Source organism: Rhinoderma darwinii, chromosome 5, assembly GCF_050947455.1.
Source record: "Rhinoderma darwinii isolate aRhiDar2 chromosome 5, aRhiDar2.hap1, whole genome shotgun sequence".
NCBI classification, from domain to species: Eukaryota; Metazoa; Chordata; class Amphibia; order Anura; family Rhinodermatidae; genus Rhinoderma; species Rhinoderma darwinii.
In genome coordinates this window covers 88,607,984-88,629,523 of record NC_134691.1, presented here as the reverse complement: position 1 = coordinate 88,629,523, position 21,540 = coordinate 88,607,984, and the positions used below count along the sequence as shown (strand labels likewise).

The 21,540-nt window shown below is 41.9% G+C and overlaps 1 protein-coding gene across 2 annotated transcripts in view; it reads right to left on the bottom strand.

Moving 5' to 3' along the window:
* ALKAL1 (ALK and LTK ligand 1) overlaps positions 1–19,356 on the bottom strand; it is an 82,936-nt gene extending 63,580 nt beyond the window's left edge. The window contains exons 1-2 of one of the 2 annotated variants that reach the window (XM_075828332.1): positions 19,294–19,356; positions 17,814–18,109 (exon numbers count right to left, since the gene is read on the bottom strand). In XM_075828332.1, coding sequence (XP_075684447.1) covers positions 17,814–18,093 — 280 coding nt within the window. In that variant the 5' untranslated portion in view covers positions 18,094–18,109; positions 19,294–19,356. Of the gene's footprint in view, positions 1–17,813; positions 18,286–19,293 lie in introns of those variants that run through there. The other variant, XM_075828330.1, reaches the window with a different exon arrangement.
* Between the last annotated feature and the right edge of the window lie 2,184 nt (positions 19,357–21,540).

The following is a 21,540-nucleotide window of genomic DNA, read 5'->3' as shown; positions in this document are numbered from 1 at the left end:
CGGGAGGCATGCGGATGTAATGGTTTAATTTATAAATTGCATCTCTCCTCTGCTCCAATGGCGCTGTAGAGCGAGAGACGTCACGTTTCCTAATCTCCTCCCTCTCTCACCATCACGGAGTGGCCAATCAATGAGAAGTCCCAGGAGGTGAGAGAGGGAGGAGATAGCCCGACTCTAGTATCAGAGACCGGGATTGGTGCAGCACGAACGCGACCAGTAATGCATTTCTTTCCAGTCTGAATGACCGGGCAGCATCCTCTGTCCTTGTCGCCGGAACAGATTTTGGGGCCTGACTGTGGCTCAGGAACAGATTGAAAATGTAATTTACTGCTAAAGGGGCTACTTTAAGTGTCAGCTTTAGAGGACATTCAGAGCATTGCACCTGTCTGTCGGCAAGCCAGGCCTCATCACATTGCATTTTTTGGTGCTACTTATTGATGTATTCTACAGAATTGATTCTCTTTTGTTCCGCTAGGTTGTTTTACTTCTCTCCGCATCAGATAATGTTTTTTGGTGTTGCATCCTTTATTTGCAATGGAAAAAAACATAATGATTGATGTCTAGTGGAATAAGATGGTTCCCCTTTTTTGTTTTTTTCCCACACACAGAAGACAGTGGGGGTAAGAGAGGGATTCTTTCATTGATGCCTATAATTGGTGTTTAGAACTGTCCATTTTACTGGTGTACTTGTATTATTATAATACTTAAAAAAGTAATTACAACTAGTTTAAAATAAGTTTTCTAATTCTCTTATTTAGTAAGCTACTCTTGGTCATCAGATCGCCCACCATTGATGGAGACTTGCCCTGCTCCCTAACTGCCCCGCTCAGGAGCTGCCAAGACTTAGAGGGAACATTGGTCCCAGCCATCATTTTATTTTATTCTGGTAGCAGAATACAGTACCTAAAAAAACCTCTTTAAGTACATGTGAGGGACACAATTGAATCTCTACAAGACCATGCGGATTTAGTTTTGTCACCTCTTACTGAGCAACAGCCTGAACATATTTGGGCTGGACAGCTCTGCTAACTATACTTCAGTTTTCCTGAACTGTGCCTTTAATTTACAACAATAGCAAAATGTGCAGTAATTCAAATATGAGCGATATATCACCTTCAGCTATACACAGGACGTATATTTCATTGTAGAAGAGAAATGATTATATGTTTAATAAATTTACATATAGGACAAAATGTACTTGACTAGCCTCCCCAGCAATTATACTTACATTTATTCACAGCATTTAAACCAAATGTGGCGTTTTCCGATAATTAAAAAAAAATGAGACTGACAGTAGGAAATGTGATCAAATTAAAAAATGGCCATTAAGTTCACCGATACTCCAGCACCAACGCTACAGTGGTCCCCGCTGGTCCCTGCTTACTTTGCTTCAACAATGACATGCCATACATTAACGTGACCACTGCAGCCAGTCAATGGCTTCAGCAGTGATGTTTGCATGTACGGCACAGGTCCACTGAGGTCAGTCAATGGTTGCAGTGGTCACGTGGATGGACGGCATGTCATCACTGTAGGACAAGTAGACAAAGACTAGACAAGTAGACAAAGACATGACAGAGTATCGGTGCTGGAGTGGCAAGGGATTTAACAGGTGAGCATTGGTTATTTTTTTATTTTATCCCGTTTACTAGTCAGGATAAGTTTTTAGACTTCCAGACAGCCCCATTATTCCTAATGTTACCTTAAAGAGGTTTTCCCGCAGACCAAATTCCCATAGTTGTAACTGGGACCACGTATGATACGTCTATATTTGTAAAAAAATAAATAATAATAATCGTATTTTTGACTAGTTTCAGTGTCCCCATGGCTCACCTGTACTTCCGGGCTTAGTATTGAAAATGTGGGCAGGCTGTGAATTTCCCCTGACGTGCTGCAAATCTCCACCACTATTCACCAGCGCAGCGCTAGGTCCGTCATCTCATTTACACAGTTTCCCTGCACTTCGACGTCTATGCACACTCCCTGGCTCCTCACACAAAGTATAAGCTGTTACTGTACACGCTTGGCTTCGTATCGCTCTCTTTGGGCTTCAATAAAGTGAATGTAACCTAAATAAGTCTATGGACCCAGTCGAGCATGTGCAATAAGAAGAAGAGCGCATCTTGGGTACCGGGAATAAGACAGCAGTCTGAGAATACACCGTGCAGAGGAAAGCGCTGCTTAGGTAAAAAAAGAAAGAACACATATCTGAACTGCGTAGACTCGCAAGGAACAGCATCATGAAAATGTGATTGACAGGACACTTCCTGGATTTGGGGTCGTAGGATACAGGTAATTATACAACTCTGCAACGGTGCAATATTTTTAAATGAAATATAATAGAAAATTGTTTCAATTTTAATATTGAAAAATATTCACTGCAATTAGGTTTTTGGGGAAACCCCTCTAATAAAAGATATTGTATAAGTGCACAGAGTGATATCATAAAGGCTTGTAACAAAATTGAATGAGGCTAGCTTGTTCACAAATTTTCTTCTAGGGAACCAACAATCACAGACTTTTGACTTTTCATGTGCCAGATTCCGAGATCAGGGCAGTAAAATTTTATGAAGCATGATATGCCATTTGCTTTGCTGCTTTAGGGTGATGTCATTGTGTACTTTCGATGTTTTACAAACCCGCTACAATAAATAGCATGCTTAATTTAGGCCAATTGCATGCATTTGTCCAATCTTCCTACTATTTTTAAGTCAAATTGTCCTTGTCAAATTTTGGTCCAGATACTGTACGATACTGTTAGTTAAAGGGGTATTCCCAGAATCATAAATTATCACCTATCCACAGGATAGGAGATAGTTTTATGATTGCAGGGGGTGCCTGTAATGATGGGGGTAGGGAAACAGACAAGTGAGCCCTAATCTACCCGCCACTCAGTCCCTGCCTACTTGCAACGACCCGCCCTAGGCGACGGGGTACAACTGGGCGACAGTCCCTACGTTCAGTAAGTGCACGAAAGACAAACAGACAAGGGTACACAGAAGCTAAGGGAAATGGGGCAGTTGCCCACGGCAACACCGTGAGCAACAAGAGTGGTGAACGAGCCGAGTCAAACCAGGAGTGTACGAGGTACCAAACGCAGAGCAGGAGAGTAGTCAGTAAGCCAGGGTCAGTATGAAGCAGGGTCAAATAGTTCAGAAGCTGCAGCAGGGCCAGGAAACCAAACGAGAAGAATCACAAGCAAGGAGGAACAGGAAAGGCAGGTATAAATAGACAGAGGGCGGGAGCTAGCTCCGTCTGGCCAGGCTGTGATAGGCTCTCCCACTCCTAAGCCTGCCATCCTGAGTGGTGGAAGATGGAGTCAATCTCACAGACATAGAAGCAGGTGCAGACTGATTACCTATGGGCGTTGACACAGAAGCTGTGCCTGGCAGATCTTTTACAGTACCCCCCTTTTTTGGGGGGCCACCGGACCCTTTCTAGGTGGACCTGGTTTATTGGGGAAACGAAGGTGGAACCTCCTGACCAATACCCCAGCGTGAACATCCCGGGCGGGTACCCAAGTCCTCTCCTCAGGCCCGTATCCTCTCCAATGGACCAGGTACTGGAGGGAGCCTTGGACCATCTTGCTGTCCACAATCTTGGCCACCTCGAATTCCACCCCCTCAGGGGTGAGAACGGGGACAGGAGGTTTCCTCGAGGGAGGCAAGGACGGGGAGCAGCGTTTAAGGAGGGAGGCATGAAACACGTCATATACTCGAAAAGATGGGGGCAACTCCAGTCGGAAGGAGACAGGATTGAGGACTTCAATGACCTTGTACGGCCCTATAAACCGGGGAGCAAACTTCTTGGACGGGACCTTAAGGCGCAAGTTCTTAGACGATAGCCACACCAGATCCCCGACCATTAGCAAGGGGTTAGCAGAACGTCTTCTATCTGCCTGAGTTTTTTGTATGCTCTGGGACGCCTTTAGGTTCTTCTGAACCTGGGCCCAGACAGTGCACAGTTCCCGATGAACGACCTCTACCTCGGGATTGTTGGAACTACCAGGTGAAACGGAGGAGAACCGTGGATTAAACCCAAAATTACAGAAAAAGGGGGAGACCCCTGACGAATTACTGACCCGGTTATTAAGGGAATGAATGAGACCCAATCATATTGACAGTCAGAGATAAAACACCTTAAATATTGTTCTAGAGACTGATTAGTCCTCTCAGTTTGGCCATTAGTTTCAGGATGGAAGGCAGAGGAGAAGGACAGATCAATCTCCAACTTTTTACAGAAGGCTCTCCAAAACAATGAAACAAATTGTACCCCTCTGTCCGAAACAATATTGACAGGGACCCCATGGAGACGCAGGATGTGTTTGACAAACAAGGTAGCTAACCTCTTAGCATTGAGTAGTTTCTTGAGGGGCACAAAGTGGCACATCTTACTGAAGCGGTCTACTACAACCCACACCACCGACTTGCCTTGAGATGGAGGCAAATCGGTGATAAAAATCCATGGAGATATGGGTCCAAGGTCTCTGGGGAATGGGCAAAGAATGTAGTAAGCCCGCTGGTCGGGACCTGGGAGTCTTGGACCTAGCACAAATCTCACAAGCGGCGACGTAGGCCTTAACGTCTTTAGGCAACCCAGGCCACCAATAGTTTCTGGCAATGAGGTGCTTGGTACCCAGGATGCCTGGATGACCAGATAGTGCGGAGTCATGATTTCCCCTAAGTACCCTTAGCCGGAATTGCAGGGGAACAAACAGCTTGTCCTCAGGAAGGTTCCCGGGAGCTGAACCTTGATCAGCCGCAATTTCAGAGACTAAATCAGAATCAATAGAGGAAATGATTATACCTGGAGGCAAAATACAAGCAGGATCTTCCTCCGAAGGAGGGCTGGCCATGAAGCTACGCGACAGTGCATCAGCCTTAATATTTTTTGACCCAGCCCTATAGGTAACCAAAAAGTTGAATCTGGTAAAAAATAATGCCCATCGAGCTTGTCTCGGGTTTAGCCTCCGGGCAGATTCTAGGAAAACCAGATTCTTGTGGTCGATAAGGACCGTTACCTGGTGCCTAGCCCCCTCCAGGAAGTGGCGCCACTCTTCAAATGCCCATTTAATGGCTAAGAGTTCGCAGTTGCCAATATCATAGTTACTCTCAGTGGGCGAAAACTTCCTGGAGCAGTAGGCACAGGGACGGAGATGGGTGAGGGACCTGGTACCCTGGGACAAGACAGCCCCCACTCCCACCTCGAATGCGTCAACCTCCACGATAAATAGCTCCATTTGGTTGGGCTGAACCAACACCGGGGCCGAGATAAAGCACTTCTTAAGGACCTCAAAAGCCTGGAAAGCCTCAGGAGGCCAGTGGAGGAGATCAGCACCTTTGCGAGTGAGGTCCGTAAGAGGCTTAGCGATGACCGAGAAGTTAGCAATAAATCTCCTGTAATAATTAGCGAACCCCAAGAAGCACTGTAACGCCTTCAGGGAGGCAGGTTGGACCCATTCCGCCACAGCCTGGACCTTGGCGGGGTCCATGCGGAATTCATGAGGAGTGAGGATTTGACACAAAAATTGTATCTCCTGCACCCCAAACACACATTTTACGGTCTTCGCAAACAGTTTGTTTTCCCGAAGGACCTGGAGCACCTTCCTGACATGCTCAATGTGGGAGGACCAGTCCTTGGAAAACACAAGTATGTCATCAAGGTACACTACAAGAAATACCCCCAGGTAATCTCTAAAAATCTCATTTATGAAATTCTGGAAGACCGCGGGAGCATTACACAACCAAAAGGGCATGACGAGGTATTCGAAATGACCTTCGGGCGTGTTAAACGCAGTCTTCCACTCATCTCCCTCTTTGATGCGGATAAGGTTATACACCCCCCGTAGATCAAATTTAGAGAACCATTGGGCCCCGTGAACCTGATTAAAGAGATCAGGAATCAAAGGAAGGGGATACTGGTTCCTCACAGTGACCTTATTCAAGTTACGGTAGTCAATGCATGGCCTAAGACCACCATCCTTCTTCCCTACGAAGAAGAAGCCAGCACCTACCAGAGAAGTAGAGGGGCGAATGTAACCCTTGGCCAGGCATTCCTGGATATACTCTCTCATGGCTTCACGTTCGGGATAAGAGATATAAGTTCAGGGGCGTCAGGAGCCAAGGAGAAGGCCCATTCTTGGGGCCCTTCATGCAGCCGGGACATAATTATACCCACCCGCTGGCTCTCAGAACCTGAGGAGTGGGGCTTTAAGCGAAAATAGAGCCTACAACTCTCCCGAAAGGAGAGAAAAGTCTTCCGGTCCCCTGAGAACCGGTCAGGCAACTTGAGGTGGGGTTCAAGAGGTGAGGTGAGGGGCACTACCATGGTAGCATCAGGCTGGTTGACCCTCTGAGCCAGGGCCCGGACCTGTAGGGAGAGACCCTGCATTTGCTGAGCCAGGGTCTCAAGGGGGTCCATAGTAGTGTGAGGGACCAGGGTAGACTAGGTATATGGGCTTGTGATTATGTAATGATGGGGGTAGGGAAACAGACAAGTGAGCCCTAATCTACCCGCCACTCAGTCCCTGCCTACTTGCAACGACCCGCCCTAGGCGACGGGGTACAACTGGGCGACGGTCCCTACGCTCAGTAAGTGCACGACAGACAAACAGACAAGGGTACACAGAAGCTAAGGGAAATGGGGCAGTTGCCCACGGCAACACCGTGAGCAACAAGAGTGGTGAACGAGCCAAGTCAAACCAGGAGTGTACGAGGTACCAAACGCAGAGCAGGAGAGTAGTGAACAAGCCGAGTCAAACCAGGAGTGTACGAGGTACCAAACGCAGAGCAGGAGAGTAGTCAGTAAGCCAGGGTCAGTATAAAGCAGGGTCAAATAGTTCAGAAGCTGCAGCAGGGCCAGGAAACCAAACGAGAAGAATCACAAGCAAGGAGGAACAGGAAAGGCAGGTATAAATAGACAGAGGGCGGGAGCTAGCTCCGTCTGGCCAGGCTGTGATAGGCTCTCCCACTCCTAAGCCTGCCATATTGAGTGGTGGAAGATGGAGTCAGTCTCACAGACATAGAAGCAGGTGCAGACTGATTACCTATGGGCGTTGACACAGAAGCTGTGCCTGGCAGATCCTTTACAATGCCATTGCTAGGACCCCCACCAATCGTGAAAACGGATGTCCCAAACCCCTTGTTCCTCAAGCATACACGCTGCCACTTCATTTAAAGTCTATAGGAAATAGCCGAGTACAGCACTCAGCTCTTTTCGTCGTTTTCATAGACATTGAATGGAGCAGTGGGCGCATGCTCGACACCCACTCCATTTAAGCTCTTCCTCATTGTGGGGGGTGCAGTGAGGAGATCTGGGGCTTCAGGGCGCCCGTTCTCACGATCAGTGACTGTCCTAGCAATCAGAAAATGTATGATTCTGGGAAAACACCTTTAAGCTTATTGCAATATTTTCTAGTTTAGGGCTCAGGCACACAACACTATTTGAGCCTCAATACAGCCTCTGTGTTGTATAGAGTCTTAATATTTGGACCTGTAGAGGTGTATGGGACAATACTGTACCCCCTTATACCAAGTAATTTTCTGTTGGATTTCATAAAAATAATCTTTATTTATAAAGCGCTGCATATTTTGCAATTCAGAGGGAACATGTACAGACAAAATTAGACACTATAGAATAACAAACTAATTGACAAATCAAACAAGAAGAGTGAGAACCCTGCTCGCAAGAGCTTACGATGTATGAGGAAATAGGTGGTGATTCAAGAGGTAAAAGTTTGTACAATGGTTCAGTTATTTTTTATACAAAATAGGATAGTACAAATGAAGCTGCATCAGCCAGTGTCTGTGGATGTACACATATGATGTGCATTAGGGCGCAAGAAGAGTGGGGAGAAACTGTAAAATGAAGTGGTCGGGTATTAACAAATAGCAGCGTGAAAAGGACAAGAGTCAATTTATGAAATATGATAGACTTGCCTAAGAAGGGCGTTCTTAAAACTGTGGATGCTGGGAATAAACTGATTGTCCATTCCAGAGAACTGGGGCAGCATAAGAAAAGTCTTGAAGACAGGTGTGGGAGGTCTGGATTATGGAGGATGTTAATCTTATATCATTATCAGAATTTAGAGTACGGGAAGGGTGATAGACAGAGATGGAGATGAGGGAGGAGATGTAAAAAGGTGCAGCACTGTGGAGGGCCTTGTGGGTGCGTTTGAGTGATACATTTAAATTGTATTCTAGAGTGAATGAGCAACCACTGCAGTGACTGGCATAGGGAAGAGGCATTGGTGTCGTGGTTGGTCAGAAAGATGAGCCTGGCTGATGCATTCAGGATAGATTGAAGGAGAAAGTTTAGTGTGGGGGAGACCAATTTGGAATGAGTTACAGTAGTAAAAACAAGAATTAATCAGAACGACAATGTGAATTTTGACTGTACAGTAAAAAAAAAGGGCTGATTCTGGAGATGCTTTTTGAGGTCAGGTGACATGAGCGTGCAAGTGACCAGACTCAAACATAACCCCAAGACAGTGAGCGTGCTACCTAGGAGTTATCCATACAAAATTTTTAAAAACTTGCCATGTGTCTAGGGTAGAATAACTCTTTTATATGGTACTGTACAGAGAAAGCACATGGCGGCACATGGAGTGCCTACAGCTCCATAGTGTGTAGTGTAAGATTTAGCCATGTGAACAGCATCCATGCGCATGCTTTGTTATACTATTGACCAAGTGGTCTTCATCCACAGACCATCCACAGACCGTGGAGGAATAAGGACACCTTTGAGTTTAAGGGTATGTTCACACGGCTTCTTTTCGGCCGTTTTTCGGGCCCTAAACGGACGAAAAATGGCCGAAAAATCGGAAGCAGCAGGCCTCCAAACATCTGCCTATTGATTTCAAAAGGAAAAACGGCATTCTCTTCCGACAGGGTGTTTTTTTACGCGGCCGTTTTGAAAACGAGCATGTCACTTCTTGAGCTGTTTTTTGAGCCATTTTCCTTTGAAACTCTAGTTAATAAAAAAACGGCTGAAACTCAGGAGCTGTTTTCCCTTGAAAACAGCTCTGTATTTTCAAATGTTTTTTGCTAAGCATGTGAACATACCCTAACTGGAAAGATGTAGTGTAAATTACTAGATGAGAAATTTTCACAAAGGTTATTTGAGGGAAGAGGTTTATTAAGCGATTTGCTTGACTCTAGAACTGAATTGTGCTTTTACTATATCAACATTACTGGATTTTGTTTCAAACCAAATCACTAGCGGAGCATTCTCATAAATAAAACAGTAGGGCTAGGTTCACACCATGTTTGGCCGTACATTTACCAGTGTATGTATGAAAAAAGTATCCAGACATGTCGTACAGTATCCATAAAGAATTGGCAACTGGTGAAATATGCTAATATGTAAAATGTATGCTTCGAACTAAACAGAAGATTGCTTACCCTACTTATCCTACTTAGGCATGACAGAAACATTACCTAATACAAGAGATTTGAAGAGAGATGAGCAGATCAATTGTACATAAATTTCCCAAAAATTTCAGATTTTATCAAATTCAAAACCTTTGGGATTCATCCTGCACAAATCGCTCAAAATGGCGAACGCCATTTTACAGATCAGAAGAAGACAGAGAAGAAGGATCACACGACCTCGGGCGGCGGCCGGACAGGCTTCGTCATAATGCCTTGCAGGCAGCCCTACCTCTAGAACGGCCAATTATGAGGGGTATAGGTGTGAGTCACTTATGACTCAGTGGATGACAGTCATATGAGTTATAACCACTATTAACAGCTCAACGGGGAAAAGCTGCAACTTTATGGGGATACAGATAGGAGAGAGAGGACCTCAGACAGAAATTGAGAGTTAGTAAAACACAGAATACAGATAGATGTGGATTAGTCTCTGTGAGTGTTCCATAGTAAGGAGAAGAGAATAGGTAGATTTACACTAATTTGATAGAGAGATAGATTTTAAAAAGAGATAAGAGTCAGCCAGTGTCAGTGTGTTAGTTAGGCAGGTACAGGCAGCCATTGCTGTGAGTGAGTGTAGCTGCAGCTATACAATTCTTACATTATTTGTGAATCACCAATCTATATTACATCATTCACAAATATTACTCAATAATAATATAATAACAGCTTGAAAGGGGTTGTATGCTGTCCTCGAAGACCACAGAGTGTAATACTTGACTTTTCAGGGCAATCGGGACACTTTCAATTTGCGACCAAATCAGAGGCCAGTTTAATAGAATCAGGCCCGAAACTGATTTCACGAAATCCGCTCATCTCTTAGTCGGAACAATATATTTCATGCTGTTGTACCTCAGAATCCTGCTCAGAGCAAGGCTGTGTTTGTGACAAATAGCCATGAAAAAAAGGTTCACAATGAAAAGGCCAAATTAACTTCACCAGTGCACACAATTATTGTGTGAACACACTATAAACGGTATAGTAGGAGGTATTATAGTGTTGAGGGTGGAGTTACTAGTATGTTTTAGTAATTGACTTTAATTATTTATGGTCCCACACATACATGGTGTAAATTAATCACACATACTGTATATAATGGCTTGAACTATAGATTGGATTTGATGACTAGACTTCATACAAATTGTACAGCATATATTATTAACTAGTCGGCATGCAAGTACTAGCTATCCTCTGGAATTCTTGTGTTTATACTTATTTGATCTATCTTTAGAAACTCAAAGGGATTGGCTAGCTATTATTAGATATGCTGGCAACCATATATAACAAGGCAGAAGTTGACAATGTGAGGGGAGATCGAGCGTCTCTACTGTGCTGAATGTTACAGAATTATCTGCGAGTAGAAACCTACAGTACAGACCACTGTGTCATATCCATACAGTATGTTTACATTTGGACCTGGATACATATGAAATCAGTTTCCTCCACGAACCTGATTCTGTCTCACTTTAAATTAAATCAGTCTATATGTTTTATCATCGCTTAAAAGTCCACTTTTGCATGCCAGTATTTTGCTTCAGTACTGGAGATAAGCAAATTTCCCAAAAATCGTTTCGGGACCAATTTGGTCGAATCGGACGGAATAAATTTGTCATGAATCGCAAGTGCCTTGATCGCCTTGACTACCCGTGTCTGACTCTTTGATGTCTGTATCCAACTCCTTTCAAGCTCTTTCAAAGGGACTCTGTCACCTGTTTTTTTGTTTTGGCTTTTAAAGATCTTTACAGACATGACGCTGATGAAATTTGACATTTTAGTATGTTTGCTAAGATAAAGTTCTAAGTTTGGGCGCTATATGTAAACGTCTTACATTTATTCACGTGAGCTGTGTTTGAGGGCTGAGGAGTCATGGCATCCTGGCTCTTTACATGCCCATTCTTCCTTGCTTGCCATCTCTAATGTCATTTGACATCAATGCTCGCTTCACTGGTATTCTCCGGGCATGTGAATTGAGGTGTACCATCCTCAGCTTCATTTGTTCCCTGCCCATGCGCCAGATCCTGTGGGACTTTGCCTTTGGATTTTGCAGCTTGTTCTCTCACACAGGGCACACCTCGTTTCGTTTCAGTATACCAGTGAACGGCGCATGTGCACGATTTTGGGTCACCAAGCGCTGATGTCACATGACAAAAGGCTGACAAGAAGGAAAAAATAGGCGTGTAAAAAGCTGGGATGCCGTAACTCCTCAGCCCTCAAACAGATGACTACTGGTAGAACATTTACATATAGCGCGCAAACTTAGAACTTGATTTTAGTAATTATACTAAGGCGGACGATTTCATTACCAGGATGTCTGTAAAGCTCTTTAAAAACCCGACAGCATCATGGCATCGCTTTTGTAGCTAAAAATCAGATGACCGCTATTTTCTGCGATATATGCGCTGCAAACCATTAAAGTTTTGAATTTCGCCAAATCCAAAACATTTTAAAAATTCTGACCAAATTCAATTCGTGTGGAATCAATTTGATCACCTCTATTCAGTATTTGTAGGCCAAAACCAGGAGTGGAACCTAGTTACATAGGTTAATGAAATATTTCCACGTCTTCTGTGTTTTGGAACCACTTGGCTTACAAATACTGAAATAAAACACTGACCACAACCTGTCCCGTCCATACATCTTTGACCTAATCTCCCCACATGTAATCTCCGCACCTCGTAAGACCTTTTTCTTCTCCTCTTGTCTGCTCCTCACATCATCGTCTCCAAGATTTCTCCCATGCATCCCTCATATTCTGGAACTCTATATCCCAACACATCAGACTCCCACCCATCATCCAAACCGTTAAATGCAACCTGAATACACACACCTCTTCATAAAAGCTGACAACCTGCAATAACCCTGCTGCCACTACTCTACCGAATCCCTTCCCCCATATACTGTAAGCCCTCACAAGCCCTCACTGGATCTATTCTCCTTCTTACCAGTCTGTAAATCATTAAGATGATCTTTATTGTACTTGATGTTTTTATTGTCTCATGTTATGTATTTAAAGGGGTTTTCCCACGTGGGACGTTTATGACATATCTACAGGATATGTCATAAATGTCAGATCGATGCGGGTCCCACCTCTGGGACCCCCACCTATCTCTAGAACGGGGCCCCTAAACACTGTTCTAGCTTTGCCTGCTATCGCTGACTCCCAGCCACTTCCTGACTTTATGGTCGGGACTGTTACGAAAATAACGTAGCCCGCTGAGCTACGCTGTTTCCGTAACTCCCATAGTAAGGAATAGCAGTTACAGAAGCAGCGTAGCACGCGAGCTACGCTGTTTCCATAACTACCATTCAGTTCTATGGTGCTTACGAAAAACAGCGTAGCTCAGCTGTTTTCACTGTCATGGTCGGAAATCAGCCGACACACACAGAGGTAGAAAGGGTTTTAGGGGCCCCGTTCTAGAGATAGGTGCGGGTCCCAGAGGCGGGACCTGCATCTATCTGACATTTATAAAATATCCGGAGGATATGTCATAAATGTCCCTCATGGGAAAACCCCTTTAAACCCTTTTTTCATGTGTACAGTGCCCTGGAATTAGTTTCGCTTTAAAATAGATATTAATCATATAAAATATACACGTGTAAAAGCGGCCTAAAACCTTTCTGTGCACTAATACTGATATTTCGAACACAGGATTTTTGAGTTTTCTGTTTCCTCTTAACATTGTTTGGACTTGTTTTGGACTTTTAAACAATAGTTATTTTAGTTCACACAAGATTAGAATAAAATATTCTGTACTTACTGTACCCTTACTTTTATAATTTAGCTAAAAGTAACATGTGGCAGATCAGGAACTTTATAGAACGTATACTTTGATTATTTTTTTCCCAAAATTACCCTAATATTTCTACCTCTTATGGTGCAGTCACATGTGGCAGATTTTGTTGAAGAAGTTTTCTGCAAGTGAAAATCAGCTCCTTTCAACTGAATGGAACTTGCAGAAATCCATGGATCTGTTGGAGAAACAACCCCATTAAGATAAATGGAACTGATTTTCACTCTTAGAAAACTTCTGAAACAATAACCTGCCACATGTGACTGCACCATAAGAGAATCTAATATTAGGGTAATTTTGGGAAAAAATAAAGTATACTTGCTATAAAGTGCCTGATCATAGTAATTATATATAGATTTATAGAGCTACAAAACAGCCATACATTCTCTGTGGAAGAGAATTTTTTCTTACAGTTCTCATTAAGTGTGTCTGTGGATGCTTTGCTCCTTTAAAGAAAGATTACAGCAAATTATAACAATTATATTGTTTTCAGTTCTTAATGGGGTATTCCAGCAGACACCATTTATCACCTATCTACTGATTGCTGATACTTCATACAAATCTATGGGAGCTATGGAAACAGCTGTATGGGTTGGAGACTGGAGTCCCCCGTTTTACTTTACCTATATGGTTAATTAGGAGAAAAAATACTGGGTAACCCCAGATTATGTGACAAGACAGCGTGAAACAACATTGAATGAAGCTAGTTGATTCACACATTTTCTTTTAGACCACTTTCACATGTATTTTGGTCAGCATTTATAAGCTAAAACCAGGAGTGGATGCAAAACATGAAAGAGATGTAAATCTTTCCATTGTACTTTTTTTCTGTGTAAATTCCACTTCTGGTTTTGACTTACAAATACTGACCATAATACTGCCATGTAAAAGTGGCCTTAAGCTGAATTCACAGACATCGTCTATTTACGTTTTCGGTGGCGTTGGTTTTCGTGTTTTTCTTTTCCATAACTTTTGTTAGCTTTTGTAGCGATTTTGAAGTCAGTGGTGTTTTTTTTCAAAACATAGCAAGTTCTACAGTAAGGTCTTATTCACACAAACATTGAAGTGACGGCCGTTGTATTAATCACACGGACCTATGCAATTCAATGGGGCCATTCAGACATGCAGTGTTTTTCACGCAGCGTGTTTCCTTTGCGTGAAACTCACTGTGTGTGCTATTCTTGTGCATTTTTTTCGGATCACGCGTCCATTGAAGTCAATAGGTGCAGGAAAATCCCGGACAGCCCATGGACGCACATCATGTACATGTCACTTCTTGAGCCGTTTTTGGAGCCGTTTTCCATTGACTCTATAGAAAAACAGCTCCAAAAACGGCTGTAAAAAGCGCAGCGAAAAACACAAGTTTGCTTAAAAAATGGCTGAAAATCAGGAGCTGTTTTCCCTTGAAAACAGCTCCGTATTTTCAGACGTTTTTGGTTAAGCGTGTGAACATACCCTCACTGTGCAGAGAAAAGGTAAGGAGAAAAGTGTCAAATCAGCGGCTGGAGGGCAGGGGGAATATATGAATATATTTGGACTGGCGGCGATGGCCGTGTAACGCAAGTATAAGTTTAAAATACTCCTAAACTACAGACCAGTAACTAATAAGTGTAAGTACTCTGAAATCAGTGTGTCTGTTACTTCTTTATACTGCGCTCAGACAGGGCAGCAAAAATATTTGACTGTTCCGCTTTAAAACACTAGAGCAAAAATGTGCGTGTACTCAGCCTCAGGAAATGAACAATCCCAGTCTTTTAAGAAGTTTTTACTGAATGATTAAGCACAGCCAGTAGCTTAATATTTTTCCCATGTCTCAGATTCTGCGATTAGGGCAGTAAAGTCTTTATGAAGCATGATATGCAATTTGCTATGCTTTTTTAGGCCGATGACATGATGTACTTTATGTGTTTCACAACACACAGAAATGAATTGCATGCTTAATTGAAGTGAATTGCATGCATTTGTCATATCTTTTTACTGACGTATTTTTGTCTGTTTGCAAGTTGTCCTTGTAAAAGATCTGTCTACACTCTTTTATGAGGAACTTGGCTTACTGACTAGTTGCTTCCACTAGTACACTTGTACAAGCTAAGTATATAAAACTAGGATTTTGGAGGAAAAGAACAGACATATATTGTATATGTATATTATACATATTGCCGGATTATATATGGCTCTCATGGTGTCATTTACCAGGTGAGCAATCTAAACAAATGTTTATAAAAGTTGGGGGCAGGGCTTTAGTTATTGATTTGACGTCCTCTAACATTGAATTGGGCATTTAGCAAGTGAGGCAGAAACCAGACCGGCATTATTGGCTTTTGTTTCGAATGAACTCACTGGAGGGGAGACATCAATTCAACACATAGACTTTTCCATTGTGCTATATCCCTTCCACATTTCACACCAATTCTTCTCCCTGCATGGTTCACACAAATTAACCGCCAATAAATTGACAAAGCTTTCGACAAAACATTAAACTGATCTATTAATTCAGAAACTCATTTACTTAAGCCAATATGATTTGTGTTTGCTTTCCAAACTAATGTGAAAGCATTGAAGAGGGCTAAAGAGAGTTTCAAACAAACATAAAGTGGAGCATTTCTTCTCCTCTTTTAGGGTCAGTTCTCATAGCTTTTTTTGGGCTGTTTTGATGCAGAAACCGCATCGGAATCAGCTTTTGGCCGCGTTCGTGGGAAAACAAAGTGTCATGTACTTTCTTGCCGCGATTTCAGCCTCTGACCTCCCATTGAAAACAATGAGAGACAGAAAAAACCTGCGATGCTCGTTTCTGAGCGTTTTTTGCTGCGTTTTTTTGCCCGCAGTCCTTGCATTAGCTTCAATGGCTGCAGGCGAAAAACTCTATGAAAAAACTTGGAAACATACATGCAGGCAGTTTAAAATCTGCTTCAAAGTTCCAGAACTCTGTGTGAAGAGGCCTAAGGGCACATTCAGACGTTGCAGAATTGCTGTTGAATTCCGCTGCGGACAGTCCGCAGTGAAATTCTGCCAGTCCCAGGCCGAACTTACAACATCATAGGGACCGGTGGGGCTATGAGTTCAGGTAATCATCTCCTCGATCAGGCTGGGATTTGTGTTCATAAAACTGGCACAGAACTACGCTAGTGTGAAACTGTCCTTATAGTAGGTATGCCATGGAAATTAACCAATTTCAAATATGACATAAAACAATATCTATTTATGATGTCATTTAACTTTTTTGTGGTTTCAATTTAAATGCTTTATTTTAGTAAATATGTTCCAGTGAATTGCATGAGTTAAGGGCTTGTTCTCACATGATTTTGCATTGTGCTCTAAGACCAGCATCACACACACACACACACACACACACACACACACAGTTTTGATGCAGTTTTTGGTGCAGTTTGTGACTCCATTTTTTTAGCCAAATCCAGAAGTGGATCCAAACGGAAGGAAAAGTATAAAGAAAAGACTGATGAATCTCTTTTCTATTGTGTCCACTTCTGTGTTTGGCTAAAAAAAAACTGAGCCAAAAACTGCATCAAATCTGTGTGTGTGTGGTCCTTGCCTTAGGCTTCTTTTTAAGAAATGCACCAAAATTCCTTGAAATCTACTCCAAGAACCATAACACAGTAGTTGCAGTCTTTGGTGTAGTGTAGAGCATCTGCGGGGGGGATTTATTAAGCACTCAACACCAGTTTTCTGATGTGGGAAAAGTAGCAATTTGTGCAAAAACTCCTTTGCAAAACGTTTATATTAGATAAAGATGCATTGTGTGATTGAAAATGAATGTTTCCATTTACTCACAGCTAACATCTGGATGCTGCGTTTTCTAAACTTATAAGAAATTGAAATCCATGTATAAAAAAATGTTAAACTAATATAAGGGCAAGATTCTACTCATATTACACATTATTCACATATGTGTTCCATTGTTTGTTTATTGTACAACAATGTTTATTCATGTTGTGTTTTGACAAACTGTAAATATAAAGTATTGATTATTAGTAGTACCATCACCATCAATGTTCCAAAAATAGTTGCTGGAAAATCATTAAGACCAGTTTGATTAAACTCCTGCCTGAAGGACATCATAGGAATTGTTGGCAAATAATATCCTAGATAGGAGAGGTCTCTCTATAATGTTCATTTAGAACTACAATAACTCCAATGTCTCCTGACTACTACTGCAAAAAATAATCTAGTCTGACAATTTCAACCACAATGCCTGAAAGATACAATCACTCTTTCACCAGACACATGACATCTCCTCTACCATGTGAGAATTGAGGTTTCTCATATTGCAATGTGTATTGACAGATTATTAAATGAGTTGCATTACTGTGAATAGTCTGTGCACTCACTTGTTACAGACTATGGAAATCTTTCTTATTACACTCAGTAGTGTGAAGAGACAGTGGATACCCAGGACTGATCCCAAGCCTGATACCAGCATAAAATCTGCTCATCCCCTCTAAAGCGATTAGAGTCTCTGGAGAGGGATAAAACGACTCGATGTCTCAGGGATTGGATTATACTGTATAAACGTGGTACTTTCCCTGTGTATGAATGGTAGAGGCAGAGATCAGGAATCTCCGGAGGTGTCACTTACCTGAGGGTCTCTTGCTGCTGGTCCTTGCAGAAGTTCTCTCCCTGGAGGACAGTCTGTGGTTGCCACCATGCTCTGCAGAGTGAGCAGTCCCGTCGCTGTAGCGCCTTGTAATGACTTTGCCACTTTCTCTGCTGGTGCTACTGTCCCCAATGACCTGCACAATAAGATCTAGAAGAGTTCTCCTGTCGCTCGATCGCACTTCACTGATGCCCTGAACAGACGAGGTGACCAGCAATAAGGAGATGGCCAGTACTGCCTGCCATTTCCTCGCCCTCTGCATCTCTCCCTTTGCGATCCTGGGGAAGAGAGAGGGAGGAAGACAAGGGTTACACATGCTAACTTCTGCCCATCATCATCTTCGGGCTGCTCATGGTGATCTTGGCCAACACAGGACTCCTGGATGTTCCTAGGAAGAACTTCAAGCAGTGGGAAGGGTACTGAAGAAATGTAGATGACAAGCACAGGAGGAGATGAGTCTGGAGGGAGCTCAGGAGCTGCTGCTGCCGCAGACAATAACTACTGCTAACTTCACATTAATGATCAAACAATCCACACTCATCTCTTTCTCCAACTGTTATAATCCATCCAACTAGCACACACTCCTCCCAGGGCACAGCAACTAATAGCAGCATGTCAATGAATAGCCTCCCTAATTGAGTGGCCGGACTCCCACCCTCCAGGCTGCCTCTCATCCCACATCTTTCAGGGCACATTTATAGCTACGGATTAGAAAAGGTATTAACAATGCAGCACAGATAATACAATCCTGGCTTTGTTTGGGATTTACTTAGCTTTCTTCCCTATGATTATTGCCGGGTTTATGAAGACAAATGTAAAACAAAACTGCAACTCACAAAGTCTGCCCAGCACTTGCCTGGGAAATGCAACAACTGGCTGTAAAATCTGCAGATGTGAAGATATACTGTATTTCATACCCGTATTACTCTAAAAGCATTTACACTACATACAGTCACTACAGTGACAATAAATGCACATTCATTCCACAGTCTTGTGGGTAAGTATCGTGACTTGCTGGGAATTGTAGTTCCAGGTGCTCTACTGTTCTAAGACAACATCAGAATGCATACCAGCTTCCATATACATTCCTGAAGCAAACATATATACTCCCTCCATATTAACATGACACATCTTGGATGGTGGAACACTGGATAACTTTGGTGTTTTTAAGCTGATCTAAAAATAATGCAATCTACAGGTGCAGATTAGTGTATCAATGTATTCAGTATAATTCATGAATGGATATAATGTATCTTTGGTATAAACTTTCAATGTATTCATCTAATTTAATATATTGTATCATATACTGTATGAATGTATTCTGTATAGTGTATTATTGTATACATAATTAAAGCTATTCATTCTAAACAGGCATACACCTAGCACTAAAAAGGAAGAAAGAAAAGTAATGTATATAGATAACAGATGTTGTATATAGATAACAGATGTTCTGATAACTTACCCTAGGTGATCTGGACTTATTCCCAACACTGGAAGATGTGCAGGCTTTGCCAAGTGCAGACAAGTTACAGTAAGAGCATCTTTTGATATCCATATTCCTGACTTATATATACTTTCTCTAGGTGGCAGCTCAGGCTAATAGTATTGACTTTAGGTGGGTGGCAGGTAATGAAAACATCTTTGGTAATCCATTCTTTGAGTCACCATGGCTCTTCCTGGCATACAGTTTCACCATCCCCCCTTCCCAATGGAGAGCAATCGAGAGCCATTTATTAGACTGACTCAGATATATTTGTGAATTAGATTCTCCCTTTAGATCAGGAAATGCCTGTTAATAAAGCTGACAGCATCAGACAGAATTGAGGACTTCTGGGGATTCACTTAGAATGACAACAAAAGAAGGAAAAGATCTATTCTCCCCCTGAGACTTTTTGAAAAATGCAGACAAGTTCTACATATTTCCATGTAAACCATAGGACCAATGACAATATATGTCACTGCTGATAAAGAAATAAACCAAATCACAAAATAATACTTGTATTACATTTGTATAATATTTGTGAATACTGTATTTTAGGTTACGTCTATTTTTAGATTAGGTCATAATTCATTTGGTGGGGGTTTAATAACAATTCTTGATTTTCTAACCAGAATGTAGTTAAAAAGCTGCATCTTCACTGCAAAAAAAAATGCTCCACTGTTGAGCCTATTGATAGCTTTTTTTTTTTTTAACTTTGTCTCTTCTCTTCTAGATGATATGTGCAGTTTATACTGCAATAAATATGGGGGTACTTTTTTTTCATTAATAATAATAAACAAAGATATAATTGTTATTATTATTTTATTATAATTATTTACCTCTTAAGGTTCATATTCTTTATTAGGATATATGAACATCATAGAGGGGGTCCCCTTGCTCTGAACCACTTTTATGAACCAGATGAGCCCGTTTGAATGGACACTGCTCTGAAAATGAGTAGCTACATGGCATAGTTGAACGTCAGATAGGCTGCATCCTAAAAAGGGCTTTCCCCTTCAGAGAACACACTGATTGACCATGTTTTGAATGAAAAATGTTTTTTACCCTTCATTTTTACACGTATGCATTTTATATTTACATTTATGCATTTTTTATTTTTGCATTTATGCATTTTTATATGCATTTAGCTTATTGAAGACTTATCTCTAGTGGATTGTAGTCCTTTTATGCTCCATTTTAAGGTACAGTACATATTGAGATACAAGCACTATTCATATGACCTAATGGGACTTATGATGTAATAGAGAGGGTAGATGTTTACTATTCTGTGATGTTTGTTCAATTTATATATATACACACACACAGTACTGTGCAAAAGTTTTAGGCAGTTGTGGAGAAATGCTGCAAAGTAAGAAAGCTTTCAAAAATAGAAGTGCTAATAGTTGTTTTTTTATCAATTACCAAAATACAAAGTGAATGAACAGAGGAGAAATCTAAATCAAATCAATATTTGGTGTGACCATCCTTTGCCTTAAAAACAGCATCAATTCTTCTAGGTACACTTGCACAAAGTCATGGATTTTGTAGGATCATAGTCAGGTGTATGATTAACCAAATATACCAAACAGGTGATAATGATCATAATTTTCATATGAGGGTTGAAATACAATCATTAACTGTAACAGAAACAGCTTAAACAGGCTTAAAACTGGGTGAGGACCAGCCAAACTCTGCTACAAAGGTGAGATTGTGAAAGACCATTTCATGCCACAGGTCCACCAAGGCAGGACTGAGCACAGCAACAAGACACAAGGTAGTTATACTTCATCAGCAAGGTCTCTCTCAGGAAAATATTTCAACGCAGACTGGGGTTTCAAGATGTGCTATTAAAGCTCTTTTGAAGAAGCACAAAAAAATGGGCACCTTTGAGGACCGTGGATGCATTGGTTGGCCAAGGAAACTTAGTGCAGCAAATCAAAGACACATCATACTTACGTACTTCCCTTTGAAATTTGAAGATGTCCATCAGTGCCATCAGCTCAGAACTGGCAGAAACCAGTGGGTCCCAGGTACACCCATCTACTGTTCGGAGAAGTCTTGCCAGAAGTGGTCATGGAAGAATTCTTGGAAGAATTGCGGCCAGAAATTAATTTATTCGAAGTGGAAACAATGCCAAGTGATTCAACTATGCACACAAACATAGGAACTGGAGTGTAGAAAAATGGCAGCAGGTGCTCTGGACTGAAAAGTAAACATTTTAAATATTTG